Source organism: Rhinoderma darwinii, chromosome 4, assembly GCF_050947455.1.
Source record: "Rhinoderma darwinii isolate aRhiDar2 chromosome 4, aRhiDar2.hap1, whole genome shotgun sequence".
NCBI lineage: Eukaryota > Metazoa > Chordata > Amphibia > Anura > Rhinodermatidae > Rhinoderma > Rhinoderma darwinii.
The window spans coordinates 44,788,935-44,811,538 of NC_134690.1; the positions used below are offsets into that span (position 1 = coordinate 44,788,935).

At 45.3% G+C, this 22,604-nt stretch overlaps 1 protein-coding gene across 2 annotated transcripts in view; it reads right to left on the bottom strand.

Moving 5' to 3' along the window:
* Window positions 1-16,651: 16,651 nt before the first annotated feature.
* Window positions 16,652-22,604, bottom strand: part of VSNL1 (visinin like 1) — a 176,060-nt gene continuing 170,107 nt past the window's right edge. For both annotated transcript variants that reach the window (XM_075861072.1, XM_075861071.1), the window contains exon 4: window positions 16,652-19,309. In XM_075861072.1, coding sequence (XP_075717187.1) covers window positions 19,112-19,309 — 198 coding nt within the window. In that variant the 3' untranslated portion in view covers window positions 16,652-19,111. The remainder of the gene's footprint in view (window positions 19,310-22,604) is intronic.

Consider the following 22,604-nt stretch of genomic DNA (forward strand, 5'->3'; position numbering starts at 1 on the left):
CCATGGAGGCCATATTGTGCGTCTGTGTCCCCAGAAGCCAGAGAGACCCCCTTGCCTAGGATTGGTTGGAGAGACAACCCTAGGTGGAACGGAACCTAACAGAGCATTCGGTTCCAAATTGACTATTCCTGTGACCCTAGTATCCGGCGACAGGACGCATCAAGTCTCTGGCTGTGCTGCAAATTTAATCCAGAAAGAGCTTGTGGATCATCTTCAGCTGCCCACAGTTCCCCTGGAGACATCTTTGGCTGTTGCCTCAGTTAATGGACTGCCTCTGCCTGATCCCATCATTTCTAAGACCAAGCCGTTGAAGCTCCAGGTTGGAGTCCTGCATTTTGAATTCATTTCTTTCCTTGTTTTGCCCAAGGCCAAAAACCCTGTTCTGCTGGGCCTGCCTTGGCTTCGACTACATGCCCCAGTCCTGGACTGGAATTCTGGAGAGGTTCTCCAATGAGGCTCCAAGTGCCATGGTCGTTGTCTGTTGCAGATCCATCCTTTCAAGCCTTCTCTGCCTCAGTCGTTGGCGGGACTGCCTCCCCAATTTGCTCAGTATGCAGATGTTTTCAGCAAAAGGGAGGCTGAGACGCTGCCTCCACATCGGACTTATGACTGTCCCATTGATCTGGTTCCTAATGCCTCTCTCCCCGTGGACGGGTATATCCTCTCTCCTTGCCAGATTATCTATCCATGTTGGCCTATATCAAGGAGAATCTGGAGAGGGGTTTCATACGAAAGTCTTCCTCCCCGGCCGGGGCTGCATTCTTCTTCGTTAAAAAGAAGGACGGATCCCTTCGTCCCTGCATTGACTACAGGGGCCTCAACCTGATCACAGTCAAGAACAAATACCCGTTGCCACTCATTTCTGAGCTGTTTGATCGCATACGAGGAGCCAAACATTTTTCTAACCTAGACCTGCGGGGGGCTTACAATCTAGTCCGGATTCGCCGAGGTGATGAATGGATGACGGCTTTTAACACCCGGGACGGGCACTTCGAATACCTGGTGATGCCCTTCGGACTGTGTAATGCTCCCGCAGTGTTTCAGGAGTTCGTTAACGATATCTTCCGAGATCTACTCTATGTCTGTGTTGTTGTTTATCTCGATATTTTTATTTTCTCCCCAGATCAGACGACTCATCGGAGGCATGTCTGTCAGGCTCTACTACGATTAAGGGAGAATCATTTATACGCCAAGCTGGAGAAGTGCGTCTTTGAGAAGAGTTCTCTGCCCTTCCAGGGCTACATCATCTCGGATCAAGGCCTCAAGATGGATCCTGAGAAAGTGAAAGCTGTCCTGGAGTGGCCACGTCCTCAAGGCTTAAGGGCCATACAGCGGTTCCTGGTATTCGCCAATTTCTACCGGCAGTTTATTCCTAACTTCTCTTCTCTGACGGCCCCCATCTCGTCCCTTACCAAGAAGGGTGTGAACGCCAAAGTGTGGACTCCAGAGGCAGAGTCCGCATTTATTAGCCTCAAGAGAGCCTTCACTTCAGCCTTGATCCTCCATCATCCTGACGTATCTCGGCAGTTCTCTCTGGAAGTGGATGCTTTCTCTGTTGGTGCAGGTGTATTTCTGTTCCAGAGGAGCTCCAAAGGAAAGGCAGTGGTATGTGGCTACTACTCAAGACTGTTTTCTTCTGCTGAGCGCAATTACTCCATGGGAGATCGGGAGCTACTGGCCATCAAATTGGCCCTGGAGGAGTGGAGACATCTTCTAGAGGGCGCTGCTCACCCCATCCTGATCTTCACCGACCACAAGAACCTCACCTACCTTCAGTCTGCACAACGACTGAATCCCTGTCAAGCCAGGTGGTCGCTGTTTTTCACCCGTTTCCAATTTCTGCTCCACTACCGTCCCGCGGACAAGACTGTGAGAGCCGATGCCCTGTCCAGATCATTTGAGACGGAAGACACAGTGGAGTTTCTTCAGACTATCATAGACCCGTCCTGCGCTGTCACCGCTTATCCTCTGCAGATTAGAGACATCCCTCCTGGGAGGACGTTTGTTCGGTTGGCAGACAGGAGAAGAATTCTCCGCTGGGGACACAGTTCTAAACTGGCTGGGCACGCCGGTGTCCGTAAAACCCGAGATCTGATTGCTCGTCACTTCTGGTGGCCCACGCTACCTAAAGATGTTCTGGACTTTGTCTCTGCTTGCACGGTGTGTGCCTCTAACAAAGTGACTCACTCCAAGCCTGCCGGCCTGCTTCAACCTCTGCCTTTACCCAGTGCCCCCTGGCAGCACATCGCAATGGACTTCGTCACAGACCTTCCTCCCTCAGCAGGATGCAACACCATCTGGGTGGTGGTGGACCGGTTCTCTAAGATGGCACATTTTATCCCGCTGACCGGCCTACCTTCTGCTCCTCATCTGGCGAGTCTCTTCATTCTACACATCTTTCGCTTGCATGGCCTGCCTCTTCACATCGTGTCAGATCGGGGTGTTCAGTTTACGTCAAAGTTCTGGAGAGCCCTCTGTAAACTCCTGGATGTGAGTTTGGACTTTTCCTCAGCCTATCACCCCCAGTCCAATGGGCAAGTTGAAAGGATCAATCAGATCATGGAGAATTATCTCCGCCACTTCATCTCTTCACAGCACGATAACTGGGTACAGCTTCTTCCATGGGCCGAGTTTTCATACAACAACCACACAAGTCCACCACCTCCACTCCGTTTCACATCGAGTACAGTCAAGATCCCAGAGTCCCTCTTCCTGTGTCGACTTCATTTCTGGTACCCGCTGCTGACTCTATGGGGACTTCCTGCAAATCTGGCAACAGACCCGGTCCTCTATTTTGCTGGCGGTAGATCACATGAAGCGAAAGGCGGATACTAGGAGAAGAGAGTCGCCTCAGTATCTTCCGGGGACTGAAGTTTGGCTGTCCTCTCGGAACATTCGCTTGAGGGTGCCTTCATACAAGTTTGCTCCCAGGTTCCTTGGTCCTTTCGAGATCCTGCAACAGATCAACCCTGTCTCCTATAAGCTGCGGCTGCCACCTACCCTCAGAATCCCTAACTCCTTCCATGTGTCCCTCCTGAAACCAGTGGTCCTGAACCGCTACAGCAAGACTTCTAGTTCCACAGTTGTCCCCAGCGGTCCTTCTGATGTATTCGAGGTAAAAGAGAACCTGGACTGCAGAAGGGTAGGAGGAAGGACTTTCTATTTGGTGGACTGGAGAGGGTTTGGTCCTGAGGAGAGGTCCGGGAGCCAGAAGAGAACCTCAGCGCTCCTGCTCTTATTAAAAAATTCCTCTCTCGCTCTGGCCCCAAGAAAAGTGGGCGTGAGAGGGGGGATACTGTAGCGTCCATGGCCGCGGGCCGTCGGGTTCACTCACCTCCCGACGCCCGCAGCCATGGATCCGTGAGCGCTGGTCCCCGTCTCTCTCCTAGGAGACACCAGCGCTCACTTCCGCTCCGTTCGGCTGTGTCCCGTAGGGTGCGCGCGCATGCTCGCGCCCGGCCTTAAAGGGCCAGCGCGTGCAAATAGGAAATCGTCATCATCATCAACTGCCACGATTTGCTGGTCTATAAGAAGGCCCCTGGCCTAATCCTTGCCTGAGCGTTGTTAGTTTTCTCAGTCTGTCTTGCAAACGGTCCCTTAGTGTTTCCCCTTCCAATTTTTACCCGTGCCTTGTTACCCGTTCCTGTTTCCCGTGCTGTGCCTTAGTATAGATTCGTGCCACGTCCTGTGTCATCTGCCACGTCCGGAGGAATCTGCCACGTCCTATGTCTTCTGCCACGCCCGGAGGAATCCGCCACGTCCTGTGTCGTCTGCCACGTCTGGCGGAATCCGCCACGTCCTGTGTCATCTGCCACGTCCGGAGGAATCCACCACGTCCTGTGTCGCCTGCCACGTCCGGAGGAAACCGCCACGTCCTGTGTCATCTGCCATGTCCGGAGGAATCCGCCACGTCCTGTGTCATCTGCCACATCCGGAGGAATCCGCCACGTCCTGTGTCTTCTGCCACGCCCGGAGGAGTCCGCCACGTCTGGCGCAACTTGCGGCTCCTGTGTCATCCGCCACGTTTGGCGCAATCTGCTGCACCCATCTCATCTGTGCCAGAGCTGCGGCCACCATCTGGACTATTCAGGTACCCTTGTGCGGGACATTGTATTTCTGGGGTGTCCTGTTGTTTGGCCATCTGCCTCCCAACTGTGGCGGTATGGCCTAGTGGGTCCACTAACCCGCTTCGTGACAAAAGGTAAGTGAGAGACTATGAGAAACAAGATTGAAAGGGGGAAAAGCCTCTAATACAAGTGTGCCAAGCTTGTAGTGTCATACCCAAAAAGACGTGGAGCTGTAATTGCTGCAAAAGATGCCTAAACTGAGTAAAGGGTCTGACTACTTGTGTAAATATGATATCTAACATTTTGAACTGTAAAAAATGTGTGCAAATCCGATTTCTCTTAGTCATTATGTGGTATTGTGTGTAGATTAATGAATAATATCCCTTTTATTTAAGGCTGTAACAATAAAATATGGAAGAAGTGAAGGGTGTGAATACTTTATGAATCATTGCTCTCATGCTGTTTAGGCTTGGGAGCTGGTGACTAGCAGGTATGTCCCTTTAAGGGGTTTTACCCAGCAGCCTGGTTTCCCATTTCAGGGATTGGTTTGTTCCACATATAGGGTGGGCCCTCGCCCTTCCACCTATATAAAATAAGCAACATGGGGGAGTCTCTTCCTCTTTGACTCCCCTCCAGCCCTGGAAGAGAACCTCCGGGTACTTTCTGCTCCTACATACCTGGTAGAGTAGTATGGCCGATGCAGCACTGTTAACTCTCCTAAAGGAGAAATTAGATAGCGAAGGCACAGGCTGGCTTAGCCCTTTGCTTGATGCCCCCACCGGTCCATCATCTGAGGCTTCCGGGCAGGAAGTGACTAGCCAGGCACGGCCTACACGGCGATTCCGTCCCCCCTCCCGTCTGAGCCCTTCTCCTGCTCTGCCTCGTTGAACTCCCATCTAGAACTCCCCGGGCGACGCATAGCTCTGCTCCGGCGGTTAGAAACGCCGAACCACGTGACCACTCATTAATTAGTACGGAGCGGCGCGTGGGGCCCCGTACTATTCACCGGTCAGCTTCCCCTGCTGCTACACAGCAGGAGGAAGATAGCGGCGTGGCCATGGATGCTCCCAGGAAACAACCACTAGTAAAGCCACCAGGCAGACTCGCGAGATGGTTTGGCCGGTGTAAGAACCCTCCACTTCCCCCCACTTCCACAGGCTATTACTTCTGCACCATCTCAGAATACTATTGTTAACAATAGGCAATTGGCACAGCAAAGTAAGAATATTGATAATGTAGATCCCCATGCTGAGCAGTGCTCTCCGGCCATTAACAGCTCAGATAACTTTTTTGATTGTGTGCCTGGCAGACCTAGTTATGGCGCTCATGTCCCCATTGCTGGATGGCGTCCTGTGACATGTCATACACCCCAGAGAGATGGGTCCCGATATGGAAGTAGTCATACACCGTCAGAAGCTGGTGTCAGATCATATTCCTGCTAATAGGCATAGAAGGCGCAGTCGCTCTCATAGGCATTCTCGTAGTGGGGAACGTAAGAGCACTTATAGATGCTGTTCCAGGAGCAGACACAGTAGGAGATGTTCCCGCAGGGGCTGGTCTGGTCACCATTCCTCCTCATCGTCTGTAAGCAGTAGGGAAAGTCGTCACACGAGGTGTTCGCATGGGAGCTGGAGACATAGGCGGATTAAGCGGATCGACAACCGGGGGCAGGAGAGACAACCATCTGCACCTGCTGCTGCGGTTTCCACAGTTCCTCTGCAGTCTACCGTGCCGACTCCTGATGCACTACCCTCCACGCATCTGACCGGTGAGTTGTCCTGTGTGCAAGCCTGGAATAAGGTCACCACTAGTGGCGGGGGTGATATTTTGGATGTTTGAAAATGTATGTTATCTAAATTTGAGGGCCCTATACCCTCAGTGCATTCTCCAGGGGCGCCTACCGCAGAGCCTGAGCAGGGCCCGATTAATCCTGGTTTGCTATTTCGAGATTCTTATTTTTGTGGCGTGGCCCAGTTGGGGACGCATTTATCTACTTAAATGAGAGAAAAGATCGAAAAGTTTGAATTTGTTGATTTATGGTCACTATTGTCTCCTGACCAGTTAACTGTTGATAAAAAGAGGAGATTTGAGAAAACAGAGGATAAGAAGCCGAAGGTGGTGAAAATTTTTGGGAACTGGGTACAAGCTTTCACTATTAATCGACATTCACAGTCCGCGGTGGCGGGTAAGCGCCCTGGAGCGCGCTGGCTGTTTAGCGAGGGCCATTGCAGGTTCTTTGCCTCATGTAAATTCAAGCACGAATGCTTGTCCTGCGGTGGTTCCCACACGGCCTTGCGCTGTTTTAAGAAAGGTAAGATGCCCGCCAGACTTGTGGCTTCAGGTAAACCAGAAGACCCCGGTGAGCACACAAAAGATGCGCCCCTGGCTGGACAGGAATCACAGGACAGAGATGGCCGAAATTAAAGTTTTCTCAGAAGGTTTCTATATACCACATGTTGGTCATTCGGCCATTGTTTTTTCTGCAATTTAATATCGGTTTGGGATTTCCCAAATGTTGCACAAGAAAAGCTAGATAAAGAGGTTAGCATGGGCCGTGTAGCTGTCCCATTTACGACATCCCCTTTGGAGAATCTTCAGATTTCTCCTTTGGGCGTAGTTCCTAAAAAGGATCCTGGCAAATACAGACTCATCCATCATTTTTCCTTCCCAGAGGGTGGTTCCATCAATGATGGTATACCTAAGGAAGAGTCAGTCGTGTCATATGTGTCTTTTGATTGGGCCGTGTAAATGATATCGAAGGAATGCCCTGGAGCCCTGTTAGGCCCCATGCACACGAACCTGCTTTTGCGGCCGCAATTCCCCCGAAAGTCCGCGGGAGAATTGCGATCACATTCATTTCTATGGGCCCATGCACACGACCGTGGTTTCCACGGTCCGTGCATGGCCCAGGAGCCAGTCCAGGCTCGTAGAGATTAATGCATGCGGCCATGTGCACGGCCCGCGATTTGCGGGCGGCCCGCGGGTGACACTCCGCGGCCGGCCGACTTGAAAATCACGGCCGTGCACATGGCTACGGTAGTGCATGAAGCTTTAGCTAAGTTTGATATAGAATCCGCCTTCCGACTACTCATTGTCCATCCTGACTGTTTTCATCTTCTGTGTTGTCAATTGGATGGTTTGTATTATGTGGCTCTTTGTTTGCCCATGGGTTGCTCAATATCTTGCTGTTACTTCGAGATGTTTAGCACCTTTCTCGAATGTGTGGTGAAATCTGAGTCTGGGAATCCAACTTTAATACATTACCTAGACGATTTCTTATTCGTCGGCCCCAGTAGTTCATCGATGTGTGGATATACTTTAGATTCTTTTCGTTATTTTATGTCCCTTTTTGGCGTTCCTTTGGCTGAAGAAAAAACGGAGGGCCTCACTACTCGTTTGTCATTTCTAGGTATCATGGTTGATACGGAGCGAATGATTCTTAGCTTACCGGAGGATAAATTAGCTTGTCTCCGGGATTGCATATGCCTCAAGGCCCGTAAAGTTACGTTGAGGGACTTACAATCCACTTTGGGCAAACTGGCCTTTGCGTGTCGCATATTTCTGATGGGCAGAGTTTTTTCACGTCGTCTATCTTTAGCGACGGCAGGGATTAAAAAACATAACCATTTTATATGACTGTCGGCAGCGTTAAAAGATGACCTGAGGATGTGGCATACTTTTCTGTTGAAATACGACGGGCTATCTTGTTTTCCTGAACACAAGAGGTATAACGCCAACTTAGAATTGTACACAGATGCGGCTGGGTTTTTGGGTTTCGGGGGCCATTTTCGGTTCTAAATGGTCTGCGCATCCTTGGGCCCCTGACTGGTTTGAAAAGGGTTTTACGAAGAATCTAACTTTACTCGAGCTATTCCCGATAGTAGCTTCCTTGGAATTATGTGGTGCTGATATGCACAATCAGAGGATATTGTTCTGGTCAGACAACGAGAGCACCCATGCCCCTCTTTCCTTTGGGATCTGCCGGTGAACAACTGATTCCATTGGTGCAGACCTCCGTTGCTTTGGCTACATGGAGCAGTCATGGTAAGGCATGGTGTGCTGACGAGGAATTACCTCTTTCCCCTCATAATTGTTATGGTATTAGGTTGGTTTATTTGTCTTGGCTGCGCAACGGGCGTGTCTGCGTGCGTTGCGCAAAAGCGATTGTCAGGCGTGACTTTTGCTTTTAAGTTATTGGGTTTGGCAGATGCCACCAAGAGCCCGATTTTCTCTTTGATCTTAAAGGGTTGGAAAAAAGAAAAGGCATCTTTAGATACTCTTAGGCCGGTCTCCTTTTTCCTATTGCATCGACTGGTCGTTAGAACCAGTCGATGTTTGCCTATCGAGATTTTATGTTTCAATGTGCTTTCACCTTGGCATTGATTTTGCGCTGTGCGAATAAGTTTCCCCTTCGCGGACGCAGGTATCAGGCCTTCTGAGAGAGGATGTAGTTATCCTATAGGACTCTATCAGGGTCCGGGTTAGCCGTTCGAAAACGGACATATATGGCAAGGGCATTGGTTATCAATTTTTAAGCTCAATTCGTCTATATGCCCGGTTGCTGTCATTTCTAGTTATGCCTCAGCCCGCTCCCATGGTCCCAGTGTCTCGCTCCACCATGACGGGTCCCCCTTGACTAAATTCCAATTTGCTAATGTTTTCAAGAAGTGTTTGGTAAAATCTGGTGTTAACCCCTTGGAATTTGGGACCCATTCATTTCGCATAGGAGCATCAACGGTGGCGGAAGCAGCAGGGTTGTCAGAATCTGAGGTTAAACAGATTGGTCGCTGGAAGTCGGACGCATTCCGCCGCTATGTTTGTCCTCATCTGATAGCATGATAATTGTTTCATTTTTTCTAATTTCCTCTAGGTTTCAGTAGACCAATCGTGTGGCTACTTGGGCATTCGTATATTTACTGGGCTGCTCAACGTGCTTCATATTGGCCCGGTGGCACAAATCTTGGTTTTCCTCAGGTGGAGGTTACCTGGGAAGGTTTTAGGGGTCTCAAATGGCTCCAGGTTCTACCCAAAGTTGTTGCCCTGAGCAAGGTCACGCATAGGCCTACAGTGTTGGTTGTGCATGCTGGGGGAAATGATCTCTGTTCTGTCAGGGTGGCAGAGCTTATATCAGTGATACAGGCTGATTTTGACCTTTTTTATTTTATTTCCTGATTTACTGTTAGTTTGGTCGGAGATAGTCCCCAGAGCGCTGTGGAACGGTGCTCGCAATTACTCCATTGAAAGGGCTAGGCGTATGGTTAATATGCGGGTATCCAGACATGTCAGGTCCAAGGGGGGTGTGGTCATTCGTCACCAGCAACTTGAAGGGGACAATAAATGTTTGATGTTACAGGATGGGGTTCACTTGAATGAGATAGGACTGGACATTTTCTTGTCTGGTCTTCAGGACGCCATTGAGAGGGCTCTTTTTCTCTTGGCAGGTGGGGGTAGAAGCTCGGTGTAGGGCTACACCTGGCTCCTTTGGCGGTGTGGAAGGACCTTGTCCATCCAAGTTAGGGGATTATAAGAGAACAGTCACCTGCCGTATCAACAAAGACATGCCCACCGCGGCTGCGGTAGCGGGGCATGCGAGGTGACTGTATTTTGAAGAAGAGCAAGTTCATCCATAGCTAGCTACGGACAAGGTTTTCCTCCATACTATAATAAAAGCTGTGGCCTACCCCCACATTGAGTCTCTGAGTCAGTTATTTCAGCAGGAATACAGGACTTTTCCATAAGTATCCCGGTAGTGTGCTCTATATAACTCTTTCCAGGACAGTAACCAATATGGCTGCCATTACAGATCCCACAAGGGTTAACACCTAGCTTTACTGAATGACATATCTGTCTGTGCAGTGATACAACCTCTGCATCGTGGGAACTAATCTGTAATCATACTAACATGTCTGGTAATGGGTAAAATTTATGTACACTCCGCAATCTGAATGGTTTAGATTTACGCTAAATAAAAAACCTTTAACCCCTTCCCGCACGATGCCGTAACAGCACAGTATGGAGAGCAGGTAGTCCCTGCACCACGCCGTACTATTACAGCATGGGATCACGAGCTGAGCCCCATCCCAACTGCAATGGGTATCCACTATAACATACAGCTGACAGTCTGCTGCAATGGCTGAGATTGGAGCGGACTCTAATTCTGGCCTTTAACCCCTCAGATGCTGTGGTCAAACTAGCACCTGGCGCGCTGCCGCCTCGCAATTTTGGGGTGCTGATGGGTTTCCATGTCAGCTGAGGGCCTAACAATGGACTTCAGATCTACCATATTCCAGAGGCAATTAGGACCTAATAAACTTCCGGTCACTGTAACACTGACAGACATAACACACTGCAATAAGTTTTTCACAGAATTGCAATGTTAAGTTTTCTAGTGGGACTACAAAAAAATGTAAAAAAAACACAAAAAAAAAAAAACACCTTTTAAGCCTCTTTCACGCAGATTTTTTTTCTGGCGTTTTAAACTGCATGAAAAAAAAGAATGTAAACATTCCAGCGTTATTAAAATGTAAAATTGCCTTTTTTTCTCTCTTGTTTTTTTTAATGACATTTTTGGTGGTGTTTTTTATTTAGTGTCATTTTGTACATGCTTTTTTTGGGCATTTGGAAAAATATGCCACGGACCATAAAATTTGACCATAAAAGAATAAGGCTGGGTTCACACGACCTATTTTCAGACGTAAACGAGGCGTATTATGCCTTGTTTTACGTCTGAAAATACGGCTACAATACGTCGGCAAACATCTGCCCATTCATTTGAATGGGTTTGCCGACGTACTGTGCCGACGACCTGCAACGTAATTTGAGCCGTTCTTCATTGAAGTCAATGAAGAGCAGCTCAAGATTACGGGCGTCAAAGACGCCTCGCAAAATGCGAGGAGGAGCTTTTACGTCTGAAACTAGGCAGCTGTTTTCTCCTGAAAACAGTCTGTCTTTTCAGACGTAAAAGACAGTTCTCGTGTGCACATACCCCAACGCCACAAGCAAAATAAGGTGTATGTATTGCTTTTTATGCACAAAAAAATGCACCACAAAAACTTAAATAAAAAACGCCATTAAAAGTGCAGCAAAACTCTGTTGGTGAAACAAAATTTTATTATAGAGAAAAATTAAGAAAATGCACATAATATCGCCACATCAGTAACGACCCCTACTATAAAAATAACGTTATTTATTACTTATAAAAAAAATAACTTAAGAACAATGGGTCATGGTAGTAAATATAATTGGATGATGTTTATTATGTATTATTGTACACGGTCCAATCACAATACCTCTTATTAATATGGAGACTTTATTCTTCGATTAATCGTTGTGATAACAGGGGAAGGATAACCCTGTAAATGAGGCGCCCATTCACATTAGAGATGGTCATATTGACCAATTTTGACTTTTTCACCCGACGGTAAGAAATATTATATGAACGATCATCCATGATACCCGGCATCTAATAGATTTCATCTGTAAATGTGGTTGGATATGTCTTTGGTGGTCTATGGTGTTTCATCAGTCATTCATTTGTAAATATTGTATATTTATAGGTCAATTGTCTGAATATAATGGAGAATTGTGTCCGAAATGTTTTTGGAGGTATCATCCACACAAACGATCTAATGTACCATCGGTTATCCACATGCTGCCCACATTCTATCGAAGGCTCAATGCACACCAAATTTGACATACAATTGGCATAGACCTCGATGGCGAAAATGTTGCTCCTATTGGCATATGTCTGGCAAATTTTTGTCTGGATACCTTTTTTTTTGACTATCCTAGACTGCAGAAGTTTTCAAAACAATAGGGAACCACAAAAAAACATAAGTTCAAAAGGGTATATGTTTGCATAGGATACATTTGGATCCTAAAAAAAGGACACAGTGTTCACCACCCCTTAAAAAAAACCTGATACGACAAACGGATGCCAGCTGTATGCAACTGTATGTTTTTGATGGATCTGTCAAAAAAAGTATTACAGTTGCATTCCTTTTTGGCAGTATACTATTTTATATATATATATATATTTTTTAAAAAGGTATACATCTTAAAAAAAGACACATGTTATGAGAACCTGGCCCCATATCTATGGGCAGCTTTAGCTGTACCCAAATGCCATGTCCAGTATAAGTCTCAGCACTTCAGAACAACTGGTTTGCCCAAAGAAAAACAATAAGGGTATGTGCACACGATGAGAGGCCTTTACGGCTGAAATGACAGACAGTTTTCAGGAGAAAACAGCTGCCTCGTTTCAGCCGTAATTCCTCCTCCTCGCATTTTGCGAGGCTTCTCTGACAGCCGTAAATTTTGAGCTGTGCTTCATTGAGTTCAATGAAGAACGGCTCAAATTACGTCTGAAAGAAGTGTCCTGCACTTCTTTTGACGAGGCTGTATTTTTACGCGTCGTCGTTTGACAGCTGTCAAACGACGACGTGTAAATGACAGGTTGTCTGCACAGTACGTCGGCAAACCCATTCAAATGAATGGGCAGATGTTTGCCGACGTATTGTGGCCCTATTTTAAGACGTAAAACGAGGCATAATACGCCTCGTTTACGTCTGAAAATAGGTCGTGTGAACCCAGCCTAAACCTCATGGACATCCATTGATTTTAATAGTCCTGTCATGCATTGTGCCTGATAGGGGATGGGTGTGTGTGTGTATGTGTGGCCGGAGATTTTGGAAATACATAACTATTCTAGACAGAGTGGCAGCATTGTTCTTCATTAAACATCGTATGACGTGATAATGCCCACAGGTCACTCATCTGTAGTTTTTGTGTGTTTATAAATAGGATGGCCTTCAGGAATAAATAAGATGCCTCCATGGATGGTTTGCCATCTTTAATGTCTTCCAAACCCTTGTTTCATGTACATTTAAAAATACTTGAGTGAAAGGAAACTTTGATGAAGACTTGGGAACTTACATTGCTCCAGTATCTCTTCAAGGAGCAGGTTCTTTATAGAAACAAAACTGCTTCTTATGGTTGCCGGCATTTTTCTTTAAAACTCAAAAATGTAATGTATAAAGTGAAAAAATGTTTCAGATTTCACTTTACTGAACTAATATTTAGTGGCATAACCATGGTTTCTGAGAACGGCTGACATCTGTGTTGCATGGAGTCGAGCAACTTCTGGCACCTCTGAACAGGTATCCAGTCCACGAAGATTGGACAACAGTCCACAGTTCTCTATTTTTGGGTTTTGCCTCATAAACAGCATTTTTTATGTCACCCCACAAGTTCTCTGTGGGATGGAGGTCAGGGGATTGGGCTGGCCACTCCATTACCTCAATCCTGTGTGTCTGTAACCAAGATGTTGTTCTCTTACGGGTGTGTTTTGGGTCATTGTCGTGTTGAAACGGGCATTTCTTCTTTGGCATAGGGCAACATGATCTCAAGTATTTTGATATATTCAAACTGATCCATGATCCCTTGTATGCGATAAATAGGCCCCACACCGTGGTATGAGAAACATCTCCATATCATGATTTTTACACCACCATGCTTTACTATCTTCACAGCGTACCATGGCTTGAATTCAGTGCTTGGGGTCATCTGACAAACTATCTGTGGCCACTAGACCCAAAAAGAACAATTTTGCATTCATCAGTCCACAAAATGTTGCACCATTTCTCTTTGGGCCAGTCAATGTGTTCCTTGGCAAATTTTAGCCTATTCAGGACATGTCTTTTTTTCAACAATGGGACATTGCGGGGAGTTGTTTCTGTTAATTTGGCTTCACTAAATTGTCTTCTTAATCGTTTCACTGGTAACTTTAGATCTTCTTTGATCTTTCTGGAGGTGATCATTGGCTGTGCGTTTGCCATTTTGGCTATTCTTCGATCCATTCGAGCAGTAGTTCTCAGGTCCTTCTTCAGGTTTTTGTTGCCACTTCAATGCATTTGAGATCATTTTAGCTGTGCAGCCTATAAATTGCTGCTCTTCTCTATATGTTTTTCCATCTCCAATAAACTTTTTAATCAAAGTACGTTTTTCATCAGAACAAGGTCTGGAACGACCCATTTCCCCCCAGTATTTCAGAAGGAAATGCACTACAACCAACGTGTAACATTTGCCACTCTCCTATCCTTAATAAGGGCCAAAATTGACACCTTTTATTCCACAGAATGAAGGACTTCACCAATTTTAGGGTATGTGCACACACAAACTCAAAAACGTCTGAAAATACGGAGCTGTTTTCAAGGGAAAACAGTTCCTTATTTTCAGATGTTTTTTAAGCCACTCGTGTATTTCATTTTTAACGGTCGTTTTTGGAGCTGTTTTTCTATAGAGTCTATGAAAAGCGGCTCAAAAAACGGCTGAAGAACTGACATGCACTTCCTTTTCGCTGCCGTTTTTTTATGTGCCCATTTTTCAAAACGGCCGCATAAAAAAACGGCCATTCGGAACAGAACGCCGTTGTTCCCATTGAGATCAATGGGCAGATGTTTGGAGGCGCTCTGCTTCTGATTTCTGGCCGTTTGGAGGCGGTTTACAGCTCAAAAAACAGCCGAAAATAAGCCGTGTGAACATACCCTAACTCCACACTGCTATTATTTTGAACAAGCCCCTTTCACTTAATGATTCAATTACCCAGAATGAGCGGCATGTCCTAATTATTGGCTGTTTTTTCTCTACTACACTTACAAGTCAATTATTTGCTATGTAGAAATATGACTTCTACCAAAAACATTGATTTATCAGGTTAATGATGTTGGACTGCTATTTTTCTGAACACAACTGCATATCTAGACATTCTTGATCTATAAAAATACAATAACCTTTAACAATATTGAAGAGCTCAGTGACATTTTTTTATCCCATTTCTCAACTTCCAGCCTCATGTATAACTGTGCCGGCTCCTATAGATTTACAAATAAATCTGTGCACAAATATGGCAGGTGGCAGAGAAATGCTGACAATGAGCTGCCATATGTCGCTATATTATCCCATCACAGTACCATCTGGTTGTCAGCAGCAGTCAGTATTGGACTGGGGGTCATTGGGCCCACCAGAGGAGATTCTGAGGGCCCATCCTTCATCTATGCAGAATATTTGCACGTCCACATTTGCTGCGATTTTCGGCAAAAAACGCATGTGGAATTTCACTTTGTCTCTTGAGGAAATAGGAAAAAAAAAGCCTTCAAAAACGTGCCTAAAATCACGGAACAAAACGCGTGTGGTGCAAAACCACTTAAAAGGGAATGGAGCTGATTTTTCCAGGCAGAATTTTCAGTGTGAACAGGCCCTTAAACAGCCTTTCTGTGCAAAATGTATACATGGTCATATACTGTTACATTTAGAAGAACAACAGCCAAAGTTTGTTAATTTTTAGATATTGACCTTTTTCTATTTCGATATGGCGGCCATATTTGCAAAAGCGTCAATAGGAATTGTAACCATATTAATAGGTTGTCACCAGCAAGTGAAGAGCATCTGTCATTGTGGCAGCATGTTCTATCAATAACAAAGGGACAATTTTTCTGAAAAGTTAAAGGGGTTTTCCTATAATCAATATTTATCACCGATCCATGGGACAGATAATAAATATGTGATCAGTAGGAGTCCGACCACCGAGACCCCCACAATCCTGAGAATGGGCTTACCTGGCCATTCCTGTGCGCCCTATATGAATGGAACATTACTGTGCATGCTCCGCCACCACTCCTCTTACTTTCTACAGAAATAGCGTCCGGAACCCCAATAGAAAATGAATGGAGTGGTGGCCGGGCACGCGCAGTACTGATCCATTCATATGGGTTGCACAGGGACAGCCAGATAAAGTTGTTTTTGGGACGGTGGCGCCCCACATCAGCGATCAGATATTTATCACCTATCCTATGGATAGATGATAAATATTGATTATGGGAAAACCCCTTTAATTCAAAAGTGAAAACAAATATGGCCGCAGTAACTAAATAAAAAAAATAACTATATCTATAAGTAGAGAAAACATAATTACAAAACTTTCGCTACTGCTCCAACTTCTAAATTTACAAATATATATGGACGTTTTTACTTTTTGGGTGGAAATCGTCTTTAGGGTTTTTGAAGTTTTAAGGTATGCTGCCATTACATACTGATCGTGGGGTCTGGCCGGACCCCTCACTATTCCTTAGATTGAAGGGGCCACAGTGCCGGGCAGCCTGCTTGATAAACTGACTATATAATGGTGTCATATTTGCAATGGCCTCCACTGTTTCCACATGAAGGATTGTCAAGCTGTAGCCCTATCCCCTTTCTTCTGTGAATCCACCATTAGCACCAATAATACAAATCATGGAGTTATTCTCCAAATACATCTGCCCCATTCATTTTCATCAACGTGTACGCCTATGAATGGAGAGGAGCCCAGATCTTCCTCTGCAATGATAAATTGCTGCATAACACAAAGTGTCTAAGGAAGCAAAAACCAAAGGAGAAAATAACATGAGAGGGACGGCTATGGGTTCAGCAGCAGGGTGACCGGCCCCATCACTAGTCACCATTAACAAAGCTGCTCGATGTTGGCCCAGGATCTGCTGCCAGAAAATTCTAGGTTTCTAAAAATAAACAATTCACAGCTTGAACATGAGCATTGGAAACATCATTTATTAATAATGATAGATGTAAGCGGCCTTATATGCCTGCGCTGTTCTCAGGATAAATGGATATATGCCTTAATGATTTGCACACGGAATTATCTGCATGTAAATTAGGGTGACTGCCATTGTTTACTGGGTTGTAATTGATCAATAAATTAATGTTGGACATGGATAATTGGAGCCAATATTAGCCACACCCCTTTTATGTAGAAAATTTCAGCACTTTACTTTACTGCTCCTGGTAGAATTTATTGCGATTACCTTATATTGGTGGTCTCTATTCTTTGGCTTTCCCGCTGTTGTGAAACTCAAACTCCAAGCATGCCTTGAAAGCCTGTGGAATCACACAAAACTCTGCATGCGTCTGTATGAAATCGGAGGTATACAGATGTACAATAGGGCCCCATAGTAGTATACAGGTGCCCTATTACAGTTCAGTACAACTCAGAGATTATATGGCATGAGGCCTGCCACTGTCTCCTCCCAACAAAAGTTGGTATTGTATCAGGTATTGCTGATATTATGTTTACCTTAGAAAAAAACGGACATTCATGCAACCAACTACCCAAACATATCTGAGCTGCAGATATTCTTAGTAGACTATATATATATATAAGCTAATGCATGTGTTTAAAGGAGTATTCCGGGTTCAAGACGTTTTCACCTACCCACTGGATAGGTGATAACTGCTAGATCGGGAAAGGTCTGATTGCTAGAACCCCCACTGATCGCCAGAACGCGTGCCCCCTGTTCCTTCCAGCTGAAAGCCAGGAGGGAGTTGAATTGAGTGGTGGTCGAGCATGCGCCGTGCCCCTAAATTCAAAGTCTATTGCACAGTGGAAGCTGCCGAGAGCTTAGTTTGGGCTTGCTGCTGGGAGAAACGTGGGACATGGGACCCAGATCTGGCAAACAGTCGGGGTCACAGTGGTCCGACCCCCACCAATACAGTAATTATCACCTATAAAGTGAATAGGAACCGGAATAGTCTTTCAAGGAAGGGAAAAGTCAAAGGAAAAATTTGTGAATAAACATGTAAGACCTGATGGACCACGAAAACTGTCACCATGAGATAAACCATTTTTAAAGTTTTCATATTTGATAAATATGAGAAAAAATCCATGTCCTGTCCATCCGTCCACTCTGAGAAGACAACACTGTAAGACTAGATTCACACGAGCGTTGCGCATCTCGGACGTTAAAAACGGACACTGTCACGGTCCGCCAATTCAAACATGTCCTACTTTTTGCGGGTCGTCTCTTACCCGTAAATATACGCGAAGGTGTCCGTGGGCCATTAAAATTAATGGATCCGTATTTTTACTTTGTCTGGTATCAGACATGATTACGGGTGAGAGGTCACAAGGGAAACTATGGTTTTAACTGAATTTGAGGTCCATCCACCTCATGTTTCCTTCCACCTCATGTTAATAGATGGCGACATGGACTCCAACCATATGAAAGAGCCCAATGTATCGGTAAATGGATAGTGGGCAATATTCTGCAAACAAATTCTAGACATCTAGGAAAGAGTCAAATGGTATAAATTATTTATTTGGGGACATATGTTGCAACCTCTTTTTAAAATTCAGCAATGTACTTTTCTGATAAATCAATACTGCTTTCAATCCCATTGAAACAACAGGTCATCTTTATATATCTTCATATATGTATCTCCTGTATGACTACCTATGTATATAATATTTATATACATAAACATACATATACATATATCATCTTGGCTGAAACTTATATGTACATACATCTATATATATATATATTTCTCTGAATAAATTTGGGAGGGTTTCAGTTGGACTTGCATTTGTTCGCTCTCAGTTTCTCTTGATGCGCTTCTTTTAAAATTCGTTAAGGGTGCAAATGAGGTAAGAATTAAGGCAAAACTAAGAGGCATGCAAATGAGTTACATATATATTCACCGACATCACGAGCAAATGTGTGAAAGGGACGGGGTAGATCCATGAGTCAAAGTCACGTCCCTTCGCCTGCCCGGGACTACTTTACAGCAGGTGAGATGCGCTAGTCGGAACAGTAACATCGCCATTGCAATCAGTGTCACTACCACTAACACGTAAAAAGAGACACACAGCTAGCATCAGTAAAACAATAAATAGTATCATTATGCAGTACATTACTGATGCACAGGCTTCAGGGACTTATGAAATTACATTGCACACTTCACATTGTGGCAGTCATTTTTTTCCTGTTTTTGTTTGTTTTGTTAATATATATATATATATATATATTATATACTTTTGAAATTCTTTAGCAAATGACATTCTCATGCACACGAGTGTCTCAAACACAAGAAGCAAGTCCATTTATAGGTAGTCCAAGCAATTATTTTTTTTGTTTTTCTGTTTTAGTTGTGGAAATAGCTGCAAACTGAATGGAACATTGACATTTTTGTGCAGTCCGAAACGCGTCAGGGTGAACTCATTTTTGAATGTCGCACTGGAGCAGTAATACAATGGAAGGGTCACTCTTTGCGGCTTCTTTGAATTCATCCAGTGTGATTTGGTCATCTTTGTTCTTATCCATCTTGCTGAAGATCTTGTCTACCCGCTGCTCAGGCGTCAGGCCGTCCTCATTCATTTTCATCATTATCACAGTGCCCACCATTTTATAGATAGCCTGGGGAAGCAAGAAAGAACAGAGACTAATGATTGCAGTCCACAAGAGACGTATAGGGGGGAGGAAGGGTTCACAAGTTTACAACATTAACGAAAAGACAGTCGACCTATGTATGTTACCTTTTCTTGGTATATAATTGATTGTACTATTATAGGACATTAGGGATTCACAAATAGGAAATGTGATGAAACATTAAAGCCGATCTGACATTAAAATAGTATTTTTCCTTCCCTCTGCTGCATTCTGTAAATATACATTATCTCTCTAGGCTTGCTGAGTGGGTGGGTTCATCCTGGCGTGATGCCCGAGCTGTGCTATGTGTCGCCGCCACTGTTCTCTACCGCTGCAGCTGCCCATATAAAATGATGCCCAACAGTACTTAATTTGGAGAAAGAAACGGGCTCCAATCTATTGCAGTACAAGTTCCCTTTTCCAAACTAACTAACGCGGGGCCCCTGCTACACAAGAATGATGCTGACCAGTGTCATGATGTTACGTGCGGCTGCGCATACCACGTCCAGAAACAGGCGTCATGACGACCCACACAACATCCTGACGCCCCATAATCAGAATCGTCAGACGCCAGAAGTGAAGAGGACTGATCAGGGTCCTAATAAATTTGGAGGTCTGGTCAGGGTCTGAATTAATTTAGGGGCCTGGTCTGAACTAATGCTGGGGTCTGGTCAGGAATTTTAATTAATTTAGGGGTCTGAACAAGGGTCTGAAATAATGAAGGGGTCTGAATTTATTTGGGGGTCTGATGGTGCGTGTGTATTCATTTAGGTGTCTGGTGGAGGGTCTAAATTTAAGGCTCTGGTCTGGTGTCTACGCAGGTGACATGGATGTCATGTGTGAGGAGAAGGTGCAAACTCTGTTCAGGCCTGGAAGATCTAAGAGTCTGAAGGAGCCAGTATCAGAAGCTAGAACTGCAACTTGGTGAGGTGACTCTGCTATGTCAAAGCAGCTTCAGTGTAATAATTTTTTTATATTGCCCCCCCTGCACACCTAGTGCCTCCCCTTTGGCCTACCAGAGAGCCTCTACCACGTGTCTCCCCCTTGCCTCTCCACAGAGCCCCTGTCATGGTGCGTATCCCGCTGATCCACTTTCACCCCTGCCACTTTCTTCTCTCTTAGCCCTCTTTCCCCCCCCCACAGTCTCTCCCCATGTCCGCTGACAGAGCCCCTGCCCACCTATTGTCTCCAACCTGCCCCCCCAAAGAGCCACTTCCAGTTTGAATGTCACTCCTGTCCCCCTCCTGCCACTTCCCGTTGCCAACCCCTATACCCGGTAATGGGGGGTCCTCAGACACCTTGACTGTATGAGGCCCAGAAATTTCTGATTGCGGCCTCATTTAACTCCTGATGTCTTCACATGTACTACTAATTTATGCAAAAACAATTCTAGCAATAGGTACCTATTAAGCATATAAAAAATCTTATAGGTGAACTGGCAAGTTAAGAGGGAGGCTCACATGTAACTTCCTGAGGTCAGCACAGGAGGAGGAAATCTGAGTCGGAGAGTTTTTTCATAAAATGCTTCTGTCAGGAGAGATGTATCTCTGTATAGTGGGTGGGCTGGGGGATGCTCACTGCTACTGCTTGTAGAGGAAGGGGTGTCTGGTCATGTTACAATCACTAAGCCTGCTGTGACTACTGGGGAAGAGTCAGATTTGCTATGGCTACGGCCTGATTTACACGAGCGTGATATACGTGCGTGCGACGCGCGTGTTTTTCACGCGTGTCGTACGCACCTATATTAGTCCATGGGGCCGTGCAGACAGTCCGTGAGTTTTGCTCAGTGTGAGTGCGCTGAAAAAAACTCACGACATGTCCTATCTTTGTGCGCTGTCCGCGCATCACGCACCCATTGAAGTCAATGGGTGCGTGAAAACTACACATGCCGCATGGAAGCACTTCCGTGCGAACTGCGTGATTCGCGCAACAGCTGTGAAACTCTGAATGTAAACAGAAAAGCACCACGTGCTTTTCTGTTCACAAACATCCAAACGGAGTGTCATTATGATGGCGGCTGCGCGAAAATCACGCAGCCGCGCATCATACACTGATGAGACACGCAGCTGTTAAGTGCCTTTTGCGCACGCAAAACGCTGCGTTTTCTGCGCGCGCAAAATGCACACGCTCGTGTAAATCAGGCCTACTATTGAAGTGGGGAGGGGGCTGCTGTGATTAATTGGGAATTGTGGGGTCCAACTTTCAGGGTACATTCACATTGGGTGGTAATTTTTTTGTATAGAGGGGAGCACTATGCTGACAACTTTGAGGGTAAGGGCAAAATCCCAAGTGATGTGTAAGGACAGGCTCACTCATTACATACATTGCGTTGCTGCTGGCCCCTTAATTTTGGAGCTGGGTCCTAGACCTGACTAGACCATTTCCTAAAATGAAAACATACCCTTAGAGTCACTGCTGTTGTACCGATACAGAAGAAAATACTTCCCAGAAATGCTCTCAATGCAGCAGCAAATCGCTCCTAAAGCACGGGAACAATTTGTTGCTATGTTGCCATAATATTTTCATTTAATTGTATTAATATTTGAGACAATAATAAAATAACAGGCAATAACCGAGGCTTCAGCATCAGCCGAGGCAACTTCCCTTCTGGCAGGCCAAATTCTGATTAATGTTAGTAATTAGCCACTGAATTCCTTGTTCCTATCGCTGCAAAGCTTCAACACAACAGTCCAGTCTCTCCGGTTCAGTGAACCAAACTCCTGGTCCCGGATCACTGAGCGCAGGCACAATATCAAATAAATGTTTGTTCACGAGCAAATGTGTCCCTTCCTGTCGTGTATTTCCAGCTATTTGTGTAGAGCTGTGCCTCAGGGTACACTATGTTAACACTGTATTTTATTTAACTAAAGTCCAATGCATATTTTATCATACCGTACCTTATTTTACCCTATATTATAGTTGTCATTGTCCATGTTGTGCAAAATATTGATATAAATGGAGAATTGCTTGCCCCCGGTATGCCATGTGGGCTGTCACATAGACGTTCGTATCCGAGTCACCTTCACTTTGTATACTAAGCTAACTGGGTGGAGACAACATGATATAACACATACTTACTTGTGGATGACTAAGTGACTTAAAGTGTAAACTTTAGTTTCAGGTGATTTTTCAGAATAAACTGTCATGTGGGTGTACAGGAGGAATAGTAGTATTTCTGGTCATTATATGACCTGTATATAAAAAAATGTAAGCAGTTTTCCCCTCTGCAGGCTCTAAATCTAATTGTCAGTTATCCCTGAACTCAGCTCCAGGAGGAGAGCAG